This window comes from Sorghum bicolor, chromosome 3 (assembly GCF_000003195.3).
Source record: "Sorghum bicolor cultivar BTx623 chromosome 3, Sorghum_bicolor_NCBIv3, whole genome shotgun sequence".
NCBI classification, from domain to species: Eukaryota; Viridiplantae; Streptophyta; class Magnoliopsida; order Poales; family Poaceae; genus Sorghum; species Sorghum bicolor.
The window spans coordinates 47,933,840-47,955,706 of record NC_012872.2 but is presented as its reverse complement, the minus strand read 5'-3'; the positions used below and the strand labels follow the sequence as shown (position 1 = coordinate 47,955,706).

Sequence of the window (21,867 nt, the reverse complement as noted above, 5' to 3'; positions counted from 1 at the left end):
CGAAGGATGTCAGTTTTTCGCTAAGAGGACCCACGTACCTGCCCATGAAATTCAGACTATCCCGTCGTCTTGGCCCTTTGCTTGCTGGGGGCTCGACATGGTCGGACCATTTAAACCAGCCCCGGGCAACTTCAAGTTTGTCTTCGTGCTAATCGACAAATTCTCCAAGTGGATCGAATACATGCCCTTGATCAAGGCAACCTCCGAGAAGGCCGTGGAGTTTCTTAATCAAATCATACACAGATTCGGCATCCCGAACAGCATAATCACCGACCTGGGCACTCAGTTTACTGGCACTACCTTTTGGGATTTCTGCGATGACAGAGGCATAGTCATAAAATATGTGTCAGTAGCACATCCACGTGCTAACGGTCAAGTCGAACGTGCTAATGGAATGATCGTTGATGCCCTAAAGAAGAGGCTGTACACCGAAAACGACAGAGCACCCGGTCGATGGATGAGAGAATTGCCGGCAGTAGTCTGGGGCCTCCGAACCCAGACCAGTCGAAACACAGGGGTGTCTCCCTACTTCATGGTATACGGTGCAGAGGCGGTCCTGCCGGCCGACATACACTTCGGATCTCCTAGAATCGAGCACTACGACGAGGCGACTGCCGACAACGCCAGAGAACTCGAAGTCAATTGCATGGAGGAAAATCGTTTAGTTTCATGTCTCCGAACAGCAAAATATCTCGCGGCAGTCCGGCGATACTATAACAGGAACGTCAAGGACCGTTCCTTTGTGGTCGGCGATCTGGTGCTTCGATGGAAAACGAACCAGGAGGGAATGCACAAGTTATCCACTCCCTGGGAAGGACCCTTCGTGGTGACCGAGGTCACACGACCTACGTCCTACAGATTGGCACACCCAGACGGAACACGAGTGCCTAACTCTTGGCACATCGACAAACTGCGACGATTCTATCCATAAAGTTTTAATGACTTTCTTTTGTAAGTATCTTATAGTTTTCGATAATAAGACTCTATATTTCTCGCCTATACTTTGTCGTACGCAGCACCCAGCAAAACTCCTGCAATGGATGCTCTTGGCGACAACCAAGACAAATACGGTGACACGTCACTCAGACATTCTTACAGCGCTCAAAACAACAGTCATGACAAAAAAGAAAACTTTATTACAAACTTTACATACAAAGTTTACAATAAACACCCTGACGGGCAGACACTAGTCTATTCCTACAGACTACTTTGTCGGCCTAGCTGCTCGGGCTGATCACCCGCCTGGCCTTGCTGCCCGGACGAAGGGGTCGGGGCCACCGGCGCCTGGCTGGTCGAGACCGCAGGCGTCGACCGCCCATCTCCAGCAAAGGACGCGCCCGACAACTCCCTGGCCGACCTATCTGAGCTCGGCTGGTCTGGAGGAGTGGCCGTTCCGCACAGGTTGATGTCGCCGATCACTGTCGACGACAAGTCCAGCAGACTACCCCGAAGTTCGTCCGCTTCCTGTGGGCCGACTTCCTTCGGGTACCCCTTCTCCAGCCTGCTCAAGTCAACAAGGGGGTAGTGGGCGCGTACCATGCTGAGGACGTGCGCGCCGGCAAACTCCCCGGCGTCCTTCACAAACTGCTGGAGCCAGTCCCACGCCCGTTGCGCCTTTTGAACCGGGGTCAACTGCGGCACGCGGGGCTGGCTCTCCGGGAGCTCGGGACTGATCAGGTCCAGGACCGGGGACACTCCCTTCCAGATCCTGCAACAGTTGACCTTCCAGGAGTCCCGGTCCTTGACCAGCTCATCCAGGTGCTTTTTGGTGTTCACCTTGAGCACTGCAAGAGAAACGAGACGTTACTTTGGGCATACCAGACAAGCAAAGGGGCAGTTAGCAACCAACAAGGCGGCACCCATTACCAGCTAACTCCCGGTCTTTTCGGCTTAATTCCTCTTCCGCTCGCCGTCCGGACTCCTGTGCACTGGCGAGCTGTTGGCCGAGCTGCTCTTTCTCTTGTTGGAGGCTCGCCACCTCCTCCTCCAAGTCTGCGTGAATCGATTAACTGGTCAGCAAAGCAAACTATACAAGTATGTGAAACTGCTCGGAGCGTGTGACTAACCTTCCTGCAGCCGGTACTGGTCGGCCAGGCGACGAGAGAGGTCGAGACGACGCTCCTTTTCGGCGCTCATCTCGACCACCTTCTCTCCGACCTCCGCCCGCAACCGGTCTACCTCCGCGGCAAGGGCCTTGTTCTCGGCCATGACGCCTTCTATCTGGTCAAAGCACCGTTTCCGGTACTTCGCCGTTTTCATAACGTCCTACAAAGCAAGCATTTAAAAAATGCGCAGAAGACAAGGCAAAAGAACGCGCGGCAGCTCAAAACGCCGCTTACCTTGACTTCGTCGACAAGGCGCTTGGCCGCGCGCTCCACCCTGGCGGCCTCTTCGGACTCGGCGAGCTCCTCATGACCGATAAAGTGATCCCCGCGTTGGCGCCACACATACACGTGTTGGCGGCCATCACGGGGACGACCCTCGATCTCTTCTACCTCGTCGTCGGAGGCCGCCCTGGTTTCCTCCTCCTGGGCTGCGTCACCCCCGGTGGTGGTCCCAGGCGCCACCGTCCCTTGGACCAGACCTGGGGAGCCCGCAGCCGGAGAGGCTCCTGCTCGGGGCGGCGGGGGGACTTCACTCCCCCCGGCAGGAGGAGCGGTCGGAGACTTTCCCTTCTCCGAGGGGTCAGTTGGGGGAGCCTCCCCAGCCCTGGTCGGGCTGCTTGCTGTAGTAGGCGCCGCGCTCGGGAGCCCCTCCGTGCTCCCAGGCGCGACTGCAGCTGTCGGCTGCTCTGTGGTCTGGGGGGCCGCATCCCCAGAACTGCGGGCAGGCTCGCCCGTTCCCTGGCCAGCAGTTTGGCCAGGGTCGACATCCGATGCCGCACTACAGGAACAAAAGTTAAAAAAAAAAAAAAAAGAGGAGTCCAAAATACGTAAGTTGAACACTTACAGGTCTGACCGGCGATGGGTCGCGGTGAACCTCCTCCTCGCCCGGCCGGTCGGCGCCTGTGCCCCCACCTCAGCAACTTGCGGGGCAGCTGCGCCGCTGGCCACTCGATCAGTGGCGACCGGCGCAGCGTCTGGGCGGCCCCGAGGCCGTCGGACCAACGACGGCGCAGCCTCCTCGTCGTCGTCGTCGTCGTCGACGATCCGCACGAGCCGACGACGCTTCGGCGCTTGGCTGCTCTCCGCCGGTAGGTCTGCCGGCAGCTCCGGTGTCGGCAAGGGATCCGCCGGCAATGGCCTTTTCCCCGCTACCCTCTCCTCGGAGGTCGGGACGGGGCGGGCTCGGTCTTCCTCTGACGGGACCTCTCCCACAGGATCTTCCATCCCCGGTGCCAGTGATACGTACACTATGCACCGGTCGACATCACCGACCTGCAAAAGCAACAGAGGTGAGCCAACTGCAGACGACATACGAATGAAAAAACGGAGTATGCTACATACCTTTGGTGCTGGTCGTCCTAACTTGAAGGCTTGCACCCGATCACTGCTACGGGTGAAGCCTCCATCCGCGAAGTTAAACAGCTCGTTCAGCAGCTGTTGTACCTCCGCCTTCTCCAGGATCTCCGACCGCATCCTGGTCGGGTCTGCGCTTCCGGCATACTCATACGCCGAGTGCACCCTCTTCTGGCAGGGCATCACCCGGCGGCAAATGAAGTTGCCGACCACGCTAAGTCCATCCAGGCGCGACCAGTCGATCAGCTTCATCAGATCCGCCACTTGACCGTCGTACTCTGGGCGGTCGGTCCAGCTCGCCCTCTTCTCGGGAACGTACCCCACGTCGCAGAACGTGGAGCTGCCCGGTTCCTCCCTGACGTAGAACCACCTCCTGTACCATTCGGTCAAGGAGGTGTTCCATGGGCAGTGCAGGTAGCGGTTCTTCATCCCATCACGAAGGTTGAGGTATACTCCACCTGCAACCTTGGAGCCTCCAACTGCTCCCTTCTTCCTCAGACAGAAAAGGTACCGGAAAAGATCAAAGTGCGGCTCTATGCCAACATAGGCCTCGCACAGATGGATGAAGGTGGAAATAAGAAGAATTGAGTTCGGGTGCAGATTGCAAATCCCGATCTCATAGTACAAAAGAAGACCTTGAAGAAAGGGATGAACAGGAACACCAAAGCCTCTCTTGATGAAATCTTCAAAAACGACGATCTCACCGGCGCGAGGGTCGGGGTAGCTCTCCCCTTCCGGCGCCCTCCAGCCGCCGAGCTCTGCGCCGTGCAGAAGCCCCATGTCGACGAGGTCGCCAAGAGACTTTGTGGTGCTGCGAGACTTTTTCCACTCCTTGGCCATCAGTTCGGCCCTCTTCCTAGAATCGCTCTTCGCCATTAGAGGTGCGAATGCGAGCTGGAGCTAGGAAGATGCAGGAGATTGGAGAAGATGAGAGCGGAAGATTTGACGGCAATGGCAGGAGAAGCGGTACAGGCGGTCCTATTAGGCCCTTATAAACCAGCGACCCCACCTCTCCCACTTCCTGTAATCTCGGGAAGTGGGCAGGCCATGCGGCGGACGCGGCGTTTCGGTTTATAATGATTATAGACAATTAATGCGGCGGAGTTTTCGTACCAATTGATGGTTTCCTTTTTCTCAAACCACGCAAAGAGCGGTTGTACAGTTGCCAGGCACAGCTTTTCATGCATCCGTCTGACATATCGTCAGGAGACCCCGTCATGTCAACTTCAAATTTGAAAGACCTTTTCAAAAGTAAGAAGACACATACGCCAGTGAGTCAGCAATCCGGAACTTCAAAGACTGCACCGACCACCGAGCACTCGATGCTCGGGGACTGGTCGCCCAGTTTATTAGCTCGGAACTTCAAAGACTGCACCGACCACCGAGCACTCGACGCTCGGGGACTGGTCGCCCAGTTTATTAGCTCGGAACTTCAAAGACTGCACCGACCACCGAGCACTCGACGCTCGGGGACTGGTCGCTCAGTTTATTAGCTCGGAACTTCAAATAATGCACCGACCACCGAGCACTCGACGCTCGGGGACTGGTCGCTCAGTCTATCAGCTCACAGCTTTAAAGCATTCACCGACCACCGAGCACTCGATGCTCGGGGACTGGTCGTATAGTATAGTAACATGTAATTCCAGGCAGCACACTAAGTGCCTGGGGACGGGTCTTTTCGATTACAGACGAGCATGACATGCTCGGGGACTGGTAAATTCAATTCTTTAGACCTTGCTACAAGGCTCATACTTCGCCTTCCAGCAAGCTCGGGGACTACATCGGTACGATGCATCTGGCGATGCATCTCGGTTTCAGAATTTCTTTGAGGACTTTTCTTTTGACCCTGGCACCACGTGCCTACGTCACCTACTACCAGGCTCGGGGACTAAGTGGGCACACTTCACCTTGCGGTGAATATGCTGGCTATTTTGAAGACTACACTTTTCGCAAAAGTAAAGTGGGCACACTTCACCAAGAAAGAAATCTTTTTTAATTTAGAGCACCATGCATTCTTCAAACAACCTGCTTCTTCGATGACAATGTTGATCAACTGTCTTTTGAGTTGGTCAAAATACTGTTGCAACTGTTTGGGCGACTTTCCCGCTTATTGAAGACGTCAAGTCTCACTGATCGAAGAAGCTCAAGGCGGCGTGTTACATCACAATACATGGTGCTCGGGGACTAGCTGTGGGGGGATAGACCCCTATACCCTTACGGCTAGACTTGGGCCAGGAGGCTTGGCCCATTACGAGACGAGTTTAAGGCTTGATCCGACAGCCTGGAGTCTCGCACAAGGAAGCAAGATGTGGAGATCAAACAGAATTCTAGTCGGTTAGAATAGGAATTGATATCGAACTATCTATGGCAATTGTAACCGACTAGGATTAGTTTCCAGATCTGTAACCCTGCCCTCCGGACTATATAAGGAGGGACAAGGGACCCCCCTAGGACATCATATTCTCTCAGCACAAATCAATACAACCAGACGCAGGACGTAGGTATTACGCCAACTCGGCGGCCGAACCTGGATAAAAAGCTTGTCCGCGTCTTGCGTCACCATCGAGTTCGTAGTTTGCGCACCGTCTACCGATAAACTACTACCGTGGGTATACCCCAAGGTAGACTGCCGACTAGCTTTCGTCGACAGGCTGGAAGCCATGATCTGTGAGACTATGATTGAGAAACTAAGAATGTGACTAGTTGTATGCTATGATTATGATGTGTGTATAAACTTTAGATCACAATTGATAATCGTGTCTCAGTCATGCTTAGTGTTCTATTGCCTTTATCTTGTTTAGTGTCTGGTACGGGGATCCCCGTCGTGGACCAATTCCCCGCAGGGAACGGGGATGGGAGAAAAATGTCCCCCAACGACCTTCGTGGGGACGGGGACAGGGAAATTTTCCCCCCGCGAGGACGGGGATGGTGGGTCAATCCCCGACGGGGAATTCCCCATTGCCATCTTGAGTAGGGCACCATCTGAATTGATTTCAAGATGCTAGATCAATTTTCCAGTTGGGATTCTGGTTAATTTTTAGTAGGGTAGCATTCACATCACCACGCTGAACAACATCGTGAATGTGTCAACTCCCTCCTCACTCTCGCTGCCTTCCTGTGCTTGGCGTGGCGGCCCTCCTCCAGGCTCGCTGACGGCACGACTGTATGGGCAACCCCGGCGCTGATGAGAGCACGCAGACTCTGATCTTGTCTCGGATCCAGAAACACTTCAGACCTTGTTTGGATGTTGTCGGATTCACTTCAATCCATGTGTGTTGGTGTGGATTGGGTGGAATTTAGTTCAAGTTCCACTCCAATCCACCTCAACACATGTGGACTGATGTAAATCCGACTACATCCAAACAAGACCTCAAAGGGGGGCTAAATCTATATTTTCATAGATTTTTTAGGCTGAAAAAAGGAATTGTTAAAAAGATTTCTGGGCCACACCTCGGGCTGCAGCCTGGGGCCGGGATCCGCCCCTGCTTGTCTCCTTCCATGTTCTTGCCTTCGTGTACTTCCTCTTCAGCTCTATAGGTCTCTAGCAGTGCATTCTCACCTACCGTCGCCAGCTATGGCCGATGTGACAGCTAGCGTCCTAGTCTCCTCCTACGTGGGTGCATGCATATGTTCAGGGACTCAATCGCATCGATGACAAGATCAGGTCTGTTCTGCCATGAACGGTGTGCATACTCAGCTTCTAATGTCTTGTTTGAGGCGTTGATCGTCTGAATCATCACTTTGTCTAAGTTCAAATCACTTTTGCACCTTTTTTTTGCAAGACCCAGTTAACTATCTCTAAAAACATTAGCAAATGATGTTAGTCCAAATGGTCATGATCATTAACCAAAATCCACTAAATAGGCCAAGGGTCTATTTTCCTTACAATTTTGTCACTCAATTACCATAACTTAAATGAGATTTTCACCTAGACCAACCCTCCTCTCTAGGCATGTCTTTCTTCTCTCTTCTATTCTTGATCACCACCATTGAGTCTCCTATACGTGTCGCAACTGCTCTAGCATTGAGCCGTTGAGCCGGCACCTACCCACCGTCGGTCCCAGCACTCGCTGCCACCTGATGTCACACCATGTCTAAATGGAAAACAATATAGGAGCATTGCCATGGCGGTAGCATCTTCAGCGTTTGTCAACGGTCCGCAAGGCTACATGAGGTTTTCTTCAATGACGCTGCTTGCATCAAGCCGCACCTGTAAGGGAGAGTGATTCGACCCGCCTTCGCTACACCTTTCTCATGGCCAAGGGTGGTGGGTACGTGATATAGGTCCGTGCGATCATGGTGGCACGGTGGGGCAATGGTTGTGGCAACACAAGCAGACTGGTGTGGGACGCGACGACATGATGCGTAGGTAGTCCAAAATAGTTCGGTACACAATTGCAATAGGGGATGAGTGATGGCCAACCACATTGCACAGCACATCATGCGGAGGAGGCGCATGTGCTCCAACATGCCTAAACATAAGGTAGTGGACAATTTTATCCTTCAGGTGGCCTAAAAATAAAAAGAGGATATAGGAATTGAGAAAAACAGAGCGAAAAACATCTGAATCGTAAGAATTTGCAAATGAAATGTCAAATTTTGAATGATATGTGAGCGTGCGTTTGTTCATAGAGGTGAAAATGTGTGCATTATGAGTGTTTATGTTGTATTATGTAATCTAAAAAAAGTGGCACGTATGAATTCAACATCAAATATTGAAATTTCTCAGAATTTAAGGTCCCATTTGGATCTCTATAGATAATAGTTATCTCTTTTGGATCCAAGCTGGTGCAACTAATAAAATAGCTAATTATTAGTTGGATCTTTAGATAATAACTATCTCACTAGTTGGACCAAACGAGATAATGTAGCATTTTTATTAGGTGTGCTTCCAAATACAGCTAGATATTAGATATGTAATATATTGATATGCAGTTTTCTTGTGTGTTTGAGAAAAAACATTTATACACTGTTTTTTTATGCCCGCTGCCCATCTTAAAAACGGTAAATTTACCAAAAAAAAACATAGTTGAGTATGGCAAATATCCAATTTCCTGCACGGCGGCAGCGGCAGGCCGCCAGCCGAGAGACCCTAGCGCAGCATGGCTTGGATGGCTGCGGCCACCCTGTGCTGCCGCCTCCTCCGCCTTCCCTCCGCCCGCCGCCCTCCCTCGTCCCGGACTCGGTGTTCCGCTGCGCAGAGCCCCGACGCCGTGGACAAGGAGTACGCCGACCTCAACCTCCGGCCTCTGTACCCCAACGTCTGTCGCCACCCTTCTTCTCTTGGTCCCTATCCCCGGTGGTATACCAATCTTACCGCTCATCCATCTCTGTACGCAGAGGGGCCATCACATGCGCATACGGCAGCACGTGAACCCGCTCAGCTCATCCTTCTCGGTAAAGCACTCCTGATTCCCCACCCATTTTTTCAAGATTGCCAATCGAGCACAGGCACTCGTATTTTTCCGCTAATTTGTGCTCTGTTTTGCGGTGTGTAGGAGCCCACGGAGCCGCCAGAGTGGAAGGAGGTGTTCGACGACCCCCTGCTCCCCCTCATGGTCGACATCGGCTGCGGTGCGCAAGTGCTACTTTGATTTAGTTTTATCATTGATTCCTTGTGACAGTTGGTTGCTTGGAGAAGGATGTTCACAGGGAATCTTATGTCCAGGGAGTGGGAGGTTCTTGATTTGGCACGCGAAGAATTCTGACAAGAGGCAGAACTACCTTGGGTTAGAAATCCGCGAAAAGGTTTTAATTGGTTTAAGGTTTCAGCTTGTTTAGTTTCTGGGTTTTTTTTTTTTTTTGATGTATAAGTGGCAGGAGCTTTGCCTTTCAGTTTAAGAGAGAAAAGAGAGTTCAAAACAGTTTTAGAAACAAAGCACTGGGAACCTCAAGCAGTCCACCCAAAGCGTGACACAGCACACAGCCTGCATTGTCACAGCACGAAGCAAAGAAAATGAACCACGAAGCATATGCCCTCCTTTGGTCGATGTCTTATTTTGCTTTCAAAGGCACTCACTGTGCTGTTTGGAAACAATTCTCAAAGATCATTCAGTTTCATTCTTTCCAGAGGTTCCACATTACATAGATTGTCAGGCCATTGAAACATTTTGGCATAAGAGGCATAAGTGTATGCTAGTCTTGAGCGGTCCATTGCACATAATGCAATTATCTTGATGAGGCCAGCCCCTTAACTCCAAGTTGTCTGCCGTGAGAATTTTGCCTTGTATAAGCGTCCAAGCAAATCATTTAAATTTGCATTTGTTTTCTTTGTGAGCCTTCCAAATTAGGTTTGGTTTATGCCTAAGATAGGATCCTTCTAATTGTATCCGGTACTCATGAATTGTTAAAATTGTAGTTTCGTGATGTTCTACTTATTCTATTTCTGTAGTTGGTGGAGCGGGCACAATTCTGGGTGAATGAATTGGGGCTTATGAATGTGTAAGTTGCCTGACATCTGAATTCGGCACTTGCTCTTTCTTACTGGTGCAGTAATGTAACAGTACTTCAAATTATTCTCTTTCCACAGCTGTTTTATGTTTGCAAATGCAACGGTGTCTTTTCAGAAAATCATATCGTCATACCCTGGTCCCTTGTCACTTGTTTCAATACTGGTGAGTGTAGCTGGGTGCTGCATCAGTCCTTTAGTTATATCTGTCAGCTCAGTGATAACTATTCTGATTCACTGCTTTGTTATTTCCTGATTTTATGGAAATGGAAGTGAGATTTTAGATGTCTATTTGCTGAATTTGTAGTGTCCTGATCCACACTTCAAAAAGAGACATCACAAAAGAAGAGTTCTGCAGCAACCATTGGTCGATTCAATCACAAAGAATCTCTGTTTAGGTGGACGGGTATGGCATTTCTGTATTCCAAGCTTTGTATTTCTAATTTCAAAGGCATGAACTAGTTACATCCAAATGCTGTAATAATCATTGCTCTACTCATACTAAACCTGCAGGCTCAATGCACTGCATGGCGATAGTTAGATCAAGATAACCTAATACATTCATGCCATACATTTAAATTTGGACTAAGGCCAGTTTTCGTCATGTACTTCATTTTTGTTTTTGCTGTTGTGATCTCCCACACATGTCTTTCATTTCTTCAGGCTAACATCTCAGTGTATTGATGCTAGGTTTTCATACAATCAGATGTACTGGAAGTAGCTGTAGACATGAGAGAAAGGTTTGATGGGTACTCTGATATTTTGGCACATGTTAATTATGTCGATCAAGATCTTCAGTGTGACCATGAAGGATGGCTTCTGGACAACCCAATGGGAATCCGGACAGAGCGAGAAATCCATGCAGAGCTTGAAGGAGCAACCATATACAGGAGGATGTACCAAAAAATTAGAGATGCTTCTTACTAACTGTTCATCAGCTGCAGAAGTTGTCCAGGCAGTAAGGTTTTCAAGAATGTGCATTGCATGTATTTCATTAAGAGAAGTTGGGAAAAAACAAAGCGTCCAAGTACAAAGCCTGCCAAACCAAAACAAAGAGAAGTCCAAGCAGTGACACCTGATGTCTTCCTGCTTGAATCATGCATCACAAGTTGCCTTCACTACATAGAGCTGCATTACATTTTCTGATAGTGCACTGTGCACATCTCATCTTTTTTTTCACCTGATGCAATAAGTTAGCCAATGCCTTGATGAAGATGACTACTGACAAGGCTGTTCATTTGTTACGTCAAACCATACCTATGATGTTTAGTGTCTGCTGGGGTATTTTATTCTGTCCAGGATTCAGGTCTGGAATTTCTCACCATCTATCGGTACGCAGACAATTTGTAGAGGCAATCCAGATGAGGCTACTCGATGTACATAAGGATTGTTCAAACTTGGTTCACTCTAGACACTGTTTTGTACCTTGTGTTTAGTATAGGAAAGGAAAGGATGCCAACCATTCCACATTAATTTTTTTTGCTTTGAGATGCAGATATCTTTTGCTTCAAAACAAGAATTGTAGAGCTATTTTTTTCTGCTGCTGCAAGTTGCAACTAGATAGTTTTGGTTTCGAAATCCACTATAAAACCCATTTTTAACCAACCCTACAATCATTTCTGCTGTAGTGAACTTCATGTTTGGCCACCATTTATTAGTCATTAGTGACCGCAGATGCAGGGCAGGCATGCAAACATGTTTGTGACCGCAGATACAAACTGTAGTGAACTTCATGGTGATGGTTATTGGCTCCGCGCGTCACTGATGTTGAGAAGTCAAAGATGTACCTTTCTCAGCTTGCAGGTTTGTGACTTGCAAACAAATTGCAATAGGTTTGTATTCCTCCCTCGCTCTCGCTCCCTCCGTGACCTGCTGTGTTAGAACTTTGAAAGGTTTCTATTCCTCCTGTATAACACACGAAAGGTTTCGGATCAACTGGGAAACACTCTTAGCTCCTTCACCCACTGTGTGATCTTCCTGATACGAGCAAGCAGAGTGCCGAAATAGACAATAATTTCTGCAGTGCTTGGTGAGGCGATCACAAGATCTGTGAATTTCGTCATCACCAGAAGATCGAAGCGGTGATGGATAAGTCTCTGTTGGCTAGTCTCTATTGGCTGGTTGTGGGTTGCAGTAGGCAGCACGTGGTCCTTGTGTAGGACAGCATCTTTGACTAATTTTAGGACAACAGTTAGTATCTGTAGGACAGCATCTTGACTGTTTTTAGGACAACAGTTAGCATCTATAGGACAGCATCTTAGACTAGCATCTTGGCATATGTTGGCTGGTTAGCAGCTCTATAAATATGTATCCCTAACCCCTCAGGTTGGTATAGCATTGTGTGAGAAATAAACCCAGAAAATTGCCCCTGTGTGCTATCCTCTCAATGAGAGTAAGGATCCTGCTCACACCTAGAGCAAGGATCTAGCGACTAACAAGTGGTGGTATCGGAGCCTTAGTATCCTGTAGCCTAAGCATTTCCTGCTCAATCCCTTCTCCAGTTGAGCTCCCTGCCTCGCAGCAGCCCCGGGCAGCAGCAGCTGTTCCGGCTGCCTCTGCTCTCCGCGCAACTGCACGCCATGGCCGCAGAAGGGCAGTCTCAACACTCGGGCACCTCGAGCGCGCGGCGTCGGCAGGAGGCCGACCTCGCTGCAGCAGAGGAGCGCAGACGAGCGGCGGCAGCGACCGCTGCAGCAGCAGCGAGGGCGTCGAGGCTGGCCCAAGCGGAGCTGGCAGCAGCCAGAGCGGAGGTGGAGGCAGCAGCTGCTGCAGGTACAGCGCGTGCAGCGGCAGCGGAGGTTGAGGACCTGCGCAGCAGTCACAGCAGCTCCATCGCTGCTGATGACAGTGCTGACCCAGACCTAGAGCTGCTGGAGAGAGATGCAGCACGCCGGCGAGCGGCGCAGTGGGCAGCTGTGCACGCCCACGAGCGTGGCCGCAGTCCAGACAGGCGTGGAGGCGCTGGCGGCGCTCCTGGAGGAGGCGCGCACGACAACGGCGGTGGACGGGTAGAGGAAGAGCACGGCCTTCGCAGGCCGCGTGGCTCTCTCTCCCCGGACCGGTACCGTGGTGGAGCCGGCGGCGCTCCTGGAGGAGGCGCACATGGCAACGGCGGTGGACGGGTCGAGGGAGAGCACGGCCTTCGCAGGCCGCGTGGCTCTCTCTCCTCGGACCGGTACCATGGCTACCATGGGTACCAGGTTGTTGCCAGGGACGTTGGCCCTGGTGGATGATGGCCTAACCTCACCAAGACTAACTACATTGAGTGGGCTACGGTGATGAAGGTGAGACTTCAGGTGCTGCACATGTGGGAGGCAGTTCGGTACGGCGACGTCGACTACGACCAGGATCGACGGGCATTGAATGCCCTCATCGCTGCAGTCCCGACTGAGATGCAGTTCTCGCTTACCAGCAAGCGGACTGTCAAGGATGCTTGGGACGCCATTGCTGCAGCATGCATCGGCAGTGATCGCGCCCGCAAGTCCACATTGCAGCAACTCCGCAAGGAGTGGGAGGACCTGGCCTTCAAGCCAGGTGAGGACGTTGATGATTTTGCTCTTCGTCTCAACACTTTGCTGTAGAAAGTGGTGTAGTTTGGTGACAACACCTACAGCGACGAGAGAGCTGTCGAGAAGCTCTTCCGCTGCGTCCCCGAGAAGTACAGGCAGATGGCTCGCTCAATCGAGTCTCTGCTAGACCTCTCCACGATGTCGATCGAGGAGGCGATAGGTCGCCTCAAGGTCGTCGACAATGATGAGCCACAACCCTCCTCGGGGCCCAAGCTCCTTCTCACCCAGGAGCAGTGGCTGTCGGGCAAGGTGACAAGAAGAAGGGGGAGCCTTCTTCTGCAGTAGCCAGCCGCAAGCGTGGCAAGCGCGGCAAGTCACGCAAAGGCGCCCAGGCCGGGGCGCAAGGGCGTGCCAACGGAGGCGCCCGCGGAGGTGTCCAAAGCGCCGCCGCCGAAAAACCCAAGCCGGCACAAGATGACTGCTGCAAGAACTGTGGTCTTGCTGGCCATTGGGCTAAGGATTGCAGGCAGCCACGACACGCTCAGACCCACGTCGCGCAGGCGGAGGAGGAGGAGCAGCCAGCTTTGTTCATGACACATGCTAGCACCGAGCCACCTCCAACAGCACTGGCTGCAGCGGCTCTTCTCCACCTCGACGAGCCCAAGGCACATGCCCTCCTCAGCAGCGGATCCGGCGGCAGCAACAAGATCGATGGGTGGTGCCTCGACATCAGTGCCACCCACCACATGACAGGCCGGTGGGAGTTCTTTGACGATACCAGATTCGAACCCGTGATATAAGGTTGTGAGCCAACTATCAGATTGACAGTCAGCTAGACCAGCTCTAAGGATTCAAGTCAGCTATTAGTTTGATCTGCCGATCTCAGAATTTTAGTTTTCAGATAGAATTGTGGTAGCCATTTAATTTAGAGAGTGTAATTCTGCCTTTGCTTTGAAGTTCTCGTATATTCCTGGAAATCTGGATTCTAGCCGTGATACAGCTTTATCGTTTCAATGCTATTAGCTATAGTATGGAGCAGTCGTTTACCTTGTTTTACCAAGCCAGTTAGAAGGTTAAAAGCCGCAAGTGAAGTGCTCATACCCAAGCTAGCTCATTGAAGTGGTGATTTCGTATCTTGTGTTTTACCCGTGATATTTAGTGTCGCTTATGAGGCTCAAGCAAGAATACAAGTCAGCGAGCACTAGTTATAGCATGTAGTTTATAGTCTTTTAGTAGCTCAGGTAAGGCTTAAAGCTCACAAGTCTTATTCTAAGTAAGCTGCTAGCATAATTCGAGTCATGGCATTGCTTTTTCGTATCTATTAGTCATGGCATTGCTTAGTCGTCTCCGTAGTAGTAAGTCGCTTATAATAATACAAGCTAGCTATCAGTTTGAAAGTAGGTAATAAGAGTTTAAATGCGATATGTTGTTTATGAAGCTTTAGCAGTGCAACTACCATATAAAAGTGGAAATAAAGTGGTTTTTTCGTGAATGCAAGTAAGTCTACTCAATTGCTTAGTCGTTTACGGAGTTTGAATCCCAGCCACAAGGTTCGTTGTTAGCTAGCCGAATGGAAGATTGCCTTTTCGTATCAAGAGTAGTAGTGATTGTAGCTTTCGTTTACAGAGTATTAGCTAGAAGCATGAAAGTAAGAAAGAGGTCTTGTCTTAAAGTAGTGGTTACAATTCTCGTATCCCTTCCTGGTATTAGGCTGTAGTAGTAGTTTCCCTAGCTCAAGTAAGTGAGATAATAGGATTTGTAGTTAGCAGGGCAGACTGCAAGTCGGTTATAAGAAGTGAAAGCCGTTTTCCATCTGTGTGTGGCCTATGCTTTACTGAAATCAGAAGATTGCTTTGACATGAGATCCCTTCCCATTAATTCCACAAGCATCGGATTCCGAGAAAGGAAAGCTTGCCTTTAGAGAACAAAGCACAGCCTACGATCCAATGGCTTGCTTGGCTCCTAGACTGGCTCGCGACAGGGATCCATTCCATCATCCATCCATCTCTGCATCCGGGCTCGCCTACACTATCGTTCCGGTCAAAGAGAACCAATCATGCGAAGAACAGAGAAAAAAGACAAGCTAACCTACCAACTAAGCTAACCTACCAGCTAAGCTAAAAAGACTGGACTAAACTAAGAGTTACAAGCTGTTAAGCCAAGGAACAGAATGCAAGATAGAAATCAGATTGAAAGTGCAGTTGGAGCCTCGAGGGAACATTTGAATTCTCGGTATCACTTATAAGTTAGTTTTAGGTGCTGGTAGAGAAGAAGACAGAAAGTCAGGCACTAACTCCTCGGCATCCGACTCCGAGATTAGCAGAAGAAGTGCAGTTATTCCAAAGCAGCCAAACAAGTCTTTTTCGGCATCGTTGCGGTTGGGAAGAAAGGCAGGTCCATAATACCGTTGATAGGCCTAAGTCCCTTACCTAGAGTCATCGTCGGAGGAAAATCGGTAACCTAACCTACAGGAGTAGAAAATGAAGTAGGTCCTGGTATGATCAAGCTCTGTCGTGAGCCGGTGCTTGAACCGTGGTTGAGGCTGCCGATGCCTCTCACATTAGCGAAAAGACCTCCCGGCCGCTAAAAATCAGGCTAGGCTTGCGAGCCCGCCTTCCCTAATGAGAAAGAAAACTATAACTATTATAGCCTTTACTATAAGCTGGGAACTCTTTCTGACTAAAGAAAAAAAGGAAGCAAAGCTATAGTTGGAGTAGGCGGCTCTCCTAGGGTTAACAGGGTACTATAGGCAGTTTGTGCGAAAGTATGGAGTCAGTAGCAAGCCACGTTCCAACCTACTTCCAAAAATTGGGTTCAGGTGGGACCAGAAATAAATAACGTTATTATATTATATTTCTTTTCCATCCTTTCCTTTAATGTTACGTAAAATCGGGAATCCCTACTTCCTGCTTTCGAAAGTGCTTGCTTGCTTTCCTAGATCCGGGTATCTCCATTATCGTAACCAGCTTGCCTTCCATCTCCACAGCTCGATTGCTCGTACTCCTTCTCCCCAGCGGGGCTGCTTAACCAACCCTTTCTTTGAACCTTGCTATCCGTTTTGCCCACCTGCTTCCGACCTTTGAAATATTCAATTATACCTACTTATTACGACCTAAGTATATGGACTTCCCATATCTCCTTTTAAAATATCGTTCGTACTTTTCCACGAGGGTGTTCCCCGCTTCACTTTTACTCCTTTCGGCATCTCCCTGTCTTATGGAATGCATAATGGAAAATAACTTGAGCCGGTCGTGCTCATCTGAGGACTCAAGCAGCAATTCCTCTACCAAACGGGATAAGTGATCCCTGCGGGTAGCAGTCTTCCCGTAGGTGGAAAGCAAGTCCCCGACTCCCTTCTCTACATCGGAACAGGACGGGAATTCTACTCCTGAAATGACACTATTCTGTTCTGGAACAGCCCCTAATAAGTGTTCCATGGTATCCTCTTCCGGCAGGGATAAAAAGTTGGGCTGCTGTACTTCTTCCCCGGGGGAATCTGGTGCAGGGCATGCCGTGCGTCGACAATGTGGAGCAGTTCTACGACACCTGCGTCCTCACCAAGCAGCGACGACTGCCCTTTCCCCGCCAAGCAAGCTTCCGCGCCAAGGAGAAGCTGGAGCTCGTGCACGGCGACCTTTGCGGCCCCGTGACATCGGGTACACCTGGAGGACGACGCTACTTTCTCCTCCTCGTCGACGATGCGTCCCGCTACATGTGGGTTATCCTCCTCGACACCAAGGGGGCAGCCGCGGACGCCATCAAGCACCACCAAGCTACCGCAAAGAAGGAGTGTGGCCGCAAGCTTCGGGTGCTGCGCACGGACAACGGTGGCGAGATCACGGCGCACTGTGCCGACGAGGGGGTTTAGCGCCACTTCACCACGACGTACACCCCGCAGCAGAACGGCGTCGTCGAGCGCCGCAACCAGACGGAAGTCGCCACTGCCCGCGCCCTCCTCAAGCAGAGAGGGATGCCGGCGATCTCTAGGGAGAGGCGGTGATGACCGCTGTCCATCTCCTCAACCGCTCGCCCACCAAGGCGCTTGACGGCATGACGCCGTACGAGGCTTGGCACGGGCGCAAGCCGGTGGTGAGCCACTCCGCGTCTTCGGCTATCTAGCGTTCACCAAGGAGCTCACTCACGTCGGCAAGCTCGACGACTGGAGCACTCCAGGAGTGTTCATCGGCTACGCGGAGGGTGCCAAGGCCTACCGCATCCTTGACCCTGCGACACAGCGCGTCCGCATTTCCCGGGACGTCGTGTTCGATGAAGGGCGAGGCTGCACTTAGGACAAGGCGGTGGACGACAGCTCGGCCTCGACCCTCAGGGACTTCGTCATCGACTACGTCCACCTGGAGGGAGCCGGGGGAGCTAGCAGCTCGTCCTCACCGAGCTCGCCCTCCTTGGCACCCGGCTCGCCATCAGCTTCGGCGAGCCCACCACCGCCTTCACCACCAGCGAGTCCAACACCACCGGCTACACCACGCACTCCTACGCCAGCTCCCCACTCTCCTACACCGGTGTCGGCATCTGCAAGGTCGGTACCAGCAGCTTTGGCCCGTCAGCGTTCGGTGGAGTTCGCCACTCCACTGTCCGGCGACGAGGACCGCATCGATGCCTACCACGACGATGAGCCTCTACGCTACCGCACCATGGACACCATCCTCGGTAACCAACGTGTCCCTGGGTTAGCGGTACATGACTTCGAGGCGGAGCTGCACCTGGCACACGAGGATGGTGAGCCTCGCTCCTTCGCTGAGGCAGAGGGAGACGCGGCATGGCATGCCACGATGCAGCAGGGGATGGACGCGGTCGAGCAGAACCGCACTTGGGAGCTCGCTGATCTCCCACGTGGTCACTGCGTGATCACCCTTAAGTGGGTGTTCAAACTGAAGAGGGATGAAGTCGGTGCCATCGTCAAGCACAAGGCTCGCTTGGTGGCACGAGGTTACGTGCAGCAGGAGGGGGTCGACTTCGTCAACGCCTTCGCCCCCGTAGCACGGATGGAGTCTGTGTGACTTCTCCTTGTGCTAGCTGCCCAGGAGGGCTGGCATGTCCATCACATGGATGTCAAGTCGACGTTCCTTAACGACGACTTGAAGGAGGAGGTCTACGTGCACCAGCCATCGGGATTTGTGATTCCCGGCAAGGAAGGCAAGGTGGTTCGTCTGCGCAAGGCCCTCTATGGCTTGCGGCAGGCACCGAGGGCGTGGAATGCCAAACTGGATTCCACAATGAAGGGGATGGGCTTCGAGCAAAGCCCGCATGAGGCGGCCATCTACTGGCGGGGCAGTGGACGAAAGGCCCTGTTGGGTGTTTACGTCGACGATCTTGTGATCACCGGCACCGAGGAGGTGGAGATCAAGGCGTTCAAGGAGAAGATGAGGTCGACCTTCCAGATGAGCGACTTGGGCCCTCTCTCCTTCTACCTGGGGATCGAGGTCCACCAGGACAGCTCCGGCACCTCTCTCCGCCAGACAGCCTACGCCAAGCGCATTGTGGAGTTGGGCGGTCTCACCGGCTGCAACCCAGCCCACACTCCTATGGAGGAGAGGCTGAGGCTGAGTCGGGAGAGTACGGAGGAAGAGGTGGACGCGACGCAGTACCGACGCATTGTGGGCAGCCTTCACTACCTTGTCCACACACGACCGGACTTGGCGTTCGTCGTAGGATACGTCAGCCGGTTCATGCAGTGACCGACGACAGAGCACCAGCAGACCGTGAAGAGGATCCTCCGCTACGTCGCGGGCACCTCCGACTACGGTTTGCACTACCCGAGGTGCCCCGGTGCGGCACATTTCATCGGGTACAGTGACAGCGACCACGCCGGCAACATCGTGTCGCAAGAGCACCAGCGGGACACTCTTCTTCCTCGGCAAGTGTCCGATCAGCTGGCAGTCGGTCAAGCAGCAGGTGGTGGCTCTGTCCAGCTGCGAGGCAGAATACATCGCAGCCACTACCGCTTCTACTCACGCTCTGTGGCTGGCTCGGCTGCTTGGCGATCTCCCTGGCAGAGACGCAGAGGCAGTGGAGCTCAGGGTCGACAACAAGTCCGCCTTGGCCTTGGCAAAGAATCCAGTCTTCCATGAGCGCAGCAAGCACATCCGGGTGAGGTACCACTTCATCAGGAGCTGCCTGGACGAAGGGAGCGTTCGGGCCAACTACATCAACACCTAAGACCAGCTCGCCGACTTTCTGACCAAGTCCCTTGGGCGAATCAAGTTCCAGGAACTCCGCGCCAGGATCGGGATGGCTCAGATACCCCACAAGGAGCCACACAAGACTTAGGGGGAGAATGATGGATAAGTCTCTGTTGGCTAGTCTTTGTTGGCTGGTTGTGGGCTGCAGTAGGCAGCACATGGTCCTTGTGTAGGACAGCATCCTTGACTGCTTTTAGGACAACAGTTAGCATCTGTAGGACAGCATCTTGACTGCTTTTAGGACATCAGTTAGCATCTGTAGGACAGCATCTTAGACTAGCATCTTAGACTAGCATCTTGGCATATGCTGGCTGGTTAGCAGCCCTATAAATATGTATCCCCAACCCCTCAGGTTGGTATAGCATTGTGTGAGAAATAAACTTAGAAAATTACCCCCAACTCTGTGTGCTATCCTCTCAATGAGCTGCTCACACCTAGAGCAAGGATCCAACGACTAACAAGCGGAAGGTGTCGGATGTTGAGGACAGCCTGCTAAAGGGTTCTCCTTCGGGCACAGGTCATCATCGCCAAGGCCACAGGACACCATATCACGAACCAAGCTATGTTGAAGCAGCTGGGCATGCTGAGAGATGCCATGTACCAAGGCAATTACTTATTTGACACCTCCAGATACCAATCTCAAGATGTGGAGGACACCAAGGATCCAGTTGAGTCATTCTATGTTTCTGTGCAATGTAAATTCTCTTAGGGGCTGCTTGGATCCTTTCATTTTGAAGAAATTGGCTACACTTAGCAAAGGATGTTCAGTGGAACATCAAAATCATGTGTCCAACACAAACAAAGATAGGAGGTTGCTTGTTCATGGAGATGCTTGGAATAAGTTGTTCTCTTCTTATAAACAACGCGTGCCAAGGGATAGTAAAATCATAGTCACAAGCCGATCAGATAAGGTTGTGAAGTTTGGAACAACACCACCTTCTACATCTGAAGTATCTAACTCGTGAAGCATACTGGTATTTCTTTAAGCCAATTACATTTGGAAGCATGGACCCCAAGATGCAGCCAAGGTTCGCCCATGTGGCCATAGAGATAGCTAGGATGCTGGGCGTATGTTTCATTTGTGCAAACTACAATGCTTCTTTGTTGAGGGACAACTTTGACATCCACTTTTGGTGCAAGGTTCTAATGTTCTTAAGACGGCTCATCCAGGAAAATATCTCCAAATATGGTGGTCATCCATATGATCTAATAAGCCAGAATAGACCTGGACAGTTTTGGAGAATGGCCACACCGTCTGAAGATGTTGTGCCTTATTGTCAGTCTCAATGCTATTCACATGAGAAGGTTCCAGATATAAGAATCCAAGATGTGTTGTATGGAAATATTAAGTTTCATGGGAAATTTGAGTCCTATCATGGAGGTCTCAGATTCCACATTACTATAGCTATGTTTTCTCTTGTGAGATTCGGAAGAAAAAAAAACTGCAGCTACCAAGCGGAAGCGATCTACTGAAGAAAAATTGAATCAGATTTGTTAAATAATTTCTTCTGTTGTGGGGCTTATGTGGTGAAACATCTGAGTATTTTTGATTGGGTGCCACATGTATACAAGTATACAGGCTAAAGCATAGTCATGCTTGATATAGGATGTTAATAGTTGCAATCCTTGTTAACTGTACTACTGTTAGCAAGTTGCTACCTTAGCATTCGTAAAGTGATTTTTTTCTCCCTCTGAACATGCAACGTGCAGGGTGATATTTTCCCTTAACCCTTATAGATATAACAAACTGATAGCTATTGTTTTGCTCATGGACTTGCCTTTCCATCTCCATTTTATGTTTTCATTCAATAGCAAACATGACTTCTGACTTGGAGATTTATCCAGCAATCATGTCATCTATTTTAATACATTTTTAAATTATTAGATGATGTACCACAGTTAGACGCGCACTATCCTAAACATGGTCTCGTGTTGGATTTGGACCGGAAACGTTTGGGTGGCAAGAATGAGATAAAGGATGAAGGACCAAGGGAGAGTGAGTGAGAAAATTTTCTTACTTTTTATTATTAATATAGGTATTGAAATAGATTTTAACCCAGAACAAAAACCTAATGTTCTTGAATATTGATTGAAGATTGGGCTTGCTGCTGCCCTCTACATCTTCTGCTTCACTGTATAGAGGAGTGGTGGAATGGAGCGCCGGTGTTGTGCTATGAGAGGGAACCAAATCATCTGAGGGCACTATATTCTCGTAAATATTTTTTCACTATTATTAATCGCTGCCCAAACAA

At 50.7% G+C, this 21,867-nt stretch overlaps 2 protein-coding genes across 2 annotated transcripts; both read left to right on the top strand.

Annotated features, from left to right (window-relative positions):
* Positions 8,518-11,379, top strand: LOC8075449 (tRNA (guanine-N(7)-)-methyltransferase). Its single transcript, XM_002457925.2, has 8 exons — positions 8,518-8,719; positions 8,799-8,855; positions 8,957-9,032; positions 9,127-9,206; positions 9,850-9,899; positions 9,988-10,072; positions 10,214-10,312; positions 10,597-11,379. The coding sequence occupies exons 1-8, from the start codon at positions 8,561-8,563 to the stop codon at positions 10,831-10,833; spliced, it is 843 nt and encodes a 280-aa protein (XP_002457970.1). The 5' UTR covers positions 8,518-8,560; the 3' UTR covers positions 10,834-11,379.
* On the top strand, positions 11,581-13,139 carry LOC110433705 (glycine, alanine and asparagine-rich protein-like). Its single transcript, XM_021456219.1, has 2 exons — positions 11,581-11,709; positions 12,408-13,139. Exons 1-2 carry the CDS (start codon positions 11,581-11,583, stop codon positions 13,137-13,139), a joined length of 861 nt encoding a protein of 286 aa, XP_021311894.1.